Below are 4,671 nucleotides of genomic sequence, written 5' to 3'. Positions count from 1 at the left end.
AAATTTTATTTATTTAATTTCAAACGGAATGTTACAGAAAATGCAAAGGGAAAACCAAAGACACGCAGAGTAGTCCATATTGGATGGTAGAGGAGGAAATTTGTGTTAGCGGAATCGTGGTGTGTGACATAAAAAAAACGTTGAAAGGAATGATATGAAGAAAAATGTTTTTTGAAAGGGGAGCTCCAAAAGTTTCATGCTAAGCTGAAGAAAAGTTCGTACTACAACACTAATGCCTTAAGTGGTAAATGGCAAGAAATAAACAGGTGGTGTACCAAATTCAACACGATATACAATAAGCTTTATTCAGAAAAAGAAAACAATAGCACAAACTTTGATTTTTTAAACCCATATAGGCGCAATATAAATTGGAGACGAGCCATGTTTTCAATTTTGAGAAACTATGGGAGATTATGAGAAAATATCCAAAATGGACTTACTGTGCAATGTCGTCGGAAACACGATCAAAGAGGTCGCGAAATACGAGTTTGATCGATGTTTCTGATGCATGAAGTCACATCGACCTTAACGTCGAGACAGATGAAATTTTGGATGACACTGTAGAGGTTTTCCCTCATCGGTGACCTATAGGTAGGGACAATGTGAAGCGATCAGATAAACAAATGGAGGATAGTGAAAGGAAATTGAAGCACATGACGGAAATATAAGAAAAATTCAAGGAGCACATAGTATTGCAGCAAGAGAAAGAAGTATTGAGACGTAAGCACTTAGAAATTCTTCGACAACTAGAAGGGGTTGATCAGAACGACGGGAGAGAGAAGAATCACTCCAACACCAACAAAAACTCCTCAATGACTTGACAATTCTAAGAACGAGCACCGAAGGTTTAATGTCGAAGATCCTAAACTTTTGCTATCAATGAAGTCAAAGATTCGAGAAAAAAGATTATGGGCAAATTTCAAATTAGTTATCGCTAGTATGTTTTTTATTTAATTATAGTAACTTTTGTTAGTATCTTGTAATATCTTTATTTCCAATGAAAATATAATGTTTTTGTATAAATATTGCTTTTTATAAAATTATTTTGTTTATTTATTAAAATACGAAAAAAATGACATAAAAATTAAAATGGTGTGGTGTGTATTGACAATTTCCTAGTTAAAAGAGAGTGGTGTTAAGAATGATATGACAAATGATGTGATAAAAAAAAGTAGTGAGAATTGATTCATACTCACTAACTTAATACCGTAATTCCATCTTTCTAACACTCGGTTGTAGAATTAAATACCTTAAACCTACTTCTATTAATAATTTAATATAGATTTCACACTTAATACTCAAAACAAATACTAACACATATTACTAATAGGGTTTCTTGAATGAGGACAAGGACAACATAGACATAAATAGATATTTTCTTCATATTCATAATCTATTAGCATATCTTTTTTTGAACGGACAATATTATTAAAAACAACTAACAAGTAGCTAGCGAATTACAAAGAAGCAACAACTAAGTTGGAATTTGATAACGATAAATCCCATAACATTTTACATTTTTTATGCCTATTACAAATCCAAAGAAAAAAACGAACAATGTCTTAAAAATTCTCATTCTTTTTGGGTTTCTCCTTAGCGAAAATAACCTTATTCCAAAAAGTCCAAAGATGCCAAATAGCCCTAAAAAACTGCTTCAAGAACCTGCCTTTGAACAACGATTAAGTTGATACTATAGACCCAAACAAACAACAAAGCAACACCTTGAAAAATAAGTAATACATAAATAAGGAAGTCATTCCATAAATAAGGAGGCGCTTTATGTGTCCTTTAAAAATAATAAGTAATACTAATTAATTAAAATAAAACAATTAATTATAACAAAACCAACTATTGAAGATGAACATATAATATTTGAATGTAGTTTCACATGTTAAAAATGTGATAACTAGATAGCAAAACGCAACCTAAATACCTTTTCACTTGCAAATAAAACAATTTTTTTTTCTTTAAAATACATATCACTTTGAATTTGATATTGATGACAAAATTAAAATTCAAGACTTTAAACTTTGATCGATTATATTTTAAAAATCATATTAAAAGATCTTGATGACATTTGAGTTTATACTTTAAACGATTATATTTCAAAACTCATATTTTGATTCCTACATGGCTTCCACGTTGGCAAATTTTAATCACACTACACGCCACATGGACATAGTGCTACACAAAATTTTCAAAGTAGATGCAACCACATACGCAACAAAACCACTTTAACATATTATAGAATGTTACAATGGGCGAATAAAACTGAAATTATTGTTTACACTGTTAGAACTTTCACGACTTAAAAATTACTGTATACAAGTAAGTTTGATGCCATATCTAAATTCCAAATAAAGGAGACAATAATTTGGCTCCATATCAAATACATTATCAATATAATATCATAATTCAATCAACAACTCTTTAATTCGACAAAATCCCTCCAAGATTAGTCGAATGGTATATCTAGCCATGATTGTTGGCTGCATGAAAAAGTCTACATTATGTTACATATGCAAGAATCCGACTCATCATCTTCAGAATCACTAACCTCACTGCAAACACAAAAGAATAAAAGAATACAAGATTAATTTCAAGTGGAAGTCTAATAAAAATCTCTAAATCAAATGGCTAAAATCATTTGCACCCCACAAGAAACTAATTACATTATGCACATCCGAAGAATAATTTCATTAAGATAAAAAACGTAACACCGATCTAATCAATAACATAGCCAAAAAAAATATTGGGTGTGCAAAAAAAAACGTAGCAACTCAAGAACTAAAACACATGATCAAGAACAATATTGGCTTAATAAGATCTAACTATGAAACTTAACCAAATCCAACAAGAGCACTTTATATATATATCATACAAATCTCGATTTGTTCTTATATTCCACAAATTATAAATTCATTGATAAAATTGTAAAGAATTTGATGAAGCGATTTAGGGAGAAGTTGCATTTACCTTGGTTGATATTCCAAAACTTCTGTAAGATCATGTCCATTCCTATCATTCCACTGCACTTTTCTGTGTTTCTTCACTGATTTTTTGGATAATCCCCCTTTTTTAGGCAATAAAAGTTTCTTCGATTCATCTTCTTCATCTTCTTCTGCTTTTTCTCCATTCATTCCATCTCGTTCTTGATTTCCGTTTTCCATAAGCTTCGATTCAACTCCGGATTTATCCATTTACATATAAACAATGTCTGCCGAATCGCAAACTAACAAAAGTTCAATTCAACTCCAAAAACATCGCAAATCTGAATCCAGTTGCTGAAATCAAAAGACTCCCGATTTCAGCTTGAAACTTGAGTAAGTTGCAAGTTTTGTAACGATGAAATACGAATCGGGCTTGATTGCTCAAAAGGTCAACGTCAATTTATCGAGGAAGAGAGCATTGAAGAAACCCACAATTACTCCAATCAAATTGCACCCAAAACGGCACTATCAAGAAGTCTAATAGATTTCAACAAAACATGAAAGTTTGACTCTTTCAATCAAACCCAGAAAGTATAAAGTATGAAAGACGAAAAGAATCTAGGGTTGATACACAAATAAGGAAAAAAGAAGAAGAAGTTAAAATCAAGAATGGGGGAGTTGTAAAAGAGAGTTTGAGAGAATTTATGCAGAAACCCTAGAGATCAGAAAGCATGAAGGATTTGGGGGAGAGAGTGTATGGGCTATGGAGCTGTACGTTTACTTTGATCTCCATTAAAAAGGCAATAATGATTTTTTATTATAAAATAAAATAATTGCTGAAAACAAAAGGGAAATATAGAAGGGGGTAAAGATGATCAGTAATCAACGGTTGAGATTTGATTTACTGAAAATGGGAAAGTTTCAGGTCGTTAATCTCGTTATCAACGCATGTCCTGCTATGAGTTGGTTTGGTTGGTGTCGTGGGGTCTTTTGTTTTCTAGCTTAATTGCCAAATTAGTTCATGATTAAAACATATTAAAAGACTTGGATTAGGATTTGTTCAAGTTGAAACAAGTTTTTGTGTTTGATTATTCGATAGCACCATAATCCAAATGAATCGACATGTTACACAAGTTAAAATTATGATTTATATTTGTTTGGTTATAATGATAGAAACCGAGATTAGAGAAGCCAAATAAAAAACTATATATATATATATATATATATATATATATATATATATATATATATATATATATATATATATATATATATATATATATATATATATATATATATATATAAAGAAAATATTAAATTGTACAATTTGAACAACTCACCTTAATAAAAACGATCATATGGATAAATCATAGAGCATGTTGATGATTATATATAGATAAATCCTAAAACATTAATAATATTTTAGATATATTAAGATTTAAATATAAAATATGTTGATAATCCATGTTTGGATAAATCATAGAACATTAATAATATTTTGGATATATTAAGATTTAAACTTTGTGAGTTCCACGCACATTAATTGGCAAAAAATACAAATACTTCTTTTCAGAATTAAATAATAATAATAATAATATTTTATTTATAAAGCCATAAGGTCAATATGAAAACAAGTGGAATAATTCTTGGAAAAGCGCTTTTGACATGAATGTAACTTCCATTTTAGAACCTGGTTGCTTTTGGACTATTAATTTTTATGTGTTTGTTACCTGGTTACATT

General features: G+C 30.0%; 1 protein-coding gene across 1 annotated transcript; it reads right to left on the bottom strand.

Annotated features, from left to right (window-relative positions):
• Positions 1-2,217: 2,217 nt before the first annotated feature.
• On the bottom strand, positions 2,218-3,730 carry LOC111885927 (uncharacterized). The gene is made up of 2 exons (XM_023882162.2): positions 2,977-3,730; positions 2,218-2,561 (listed from the first exon to the last, which is right to left on the bottom strand). Exons 1-2 carry the CDS (start codon positions 3,198-3,200, stop codon positions 2,504-2,506), a joined length of 282 nt encoding a protein of 93 aa, XP_023737930.1. The 5' UTR covers positions 3,201-3,730; the 3' UTR covers positions 2,218-2,503.
• Between the last annotated feature and the right edge of the window lie 941 nt (positions 3,731-4,671).

This window comes from Lactuca sativa, chromosome 1 (genome assembly GCF_002870075.4).
Source record: "Lactuca sativa cultivar Salinas chromosome 1, Lsat_Salinas_v11, whole genome shotgun sequence".
Lineage (NCBI taxonomy): Eukaryota > Viridiplantae > Streptophyta > Magnoliopsida > Asterales > Asteraceae > Lactuca > Lactuca sativa.
This window is presented reverse-complemented; position numbering and strand designations above follow the sequence as displayed.

What these genes read in the sequence shown, in the direction of transcription:
- LOC111885927 (XM_023882162.2), bottom strand. Translation starts at nt 3,200, where the DNA reads ATGGATAAATCCGGAGTTGAATCGAAGCTTATGGAAAACGGAAATCAA. An exon ending in GTTTTGGAATATCAACCAAG is followed by an intron (nt 2,562 to 2,976) that starts GTAAATGCAACT and finishes TTGTGTTTGCAG; the next exon opens with TGAGGTTAGTGATTCTGAAG.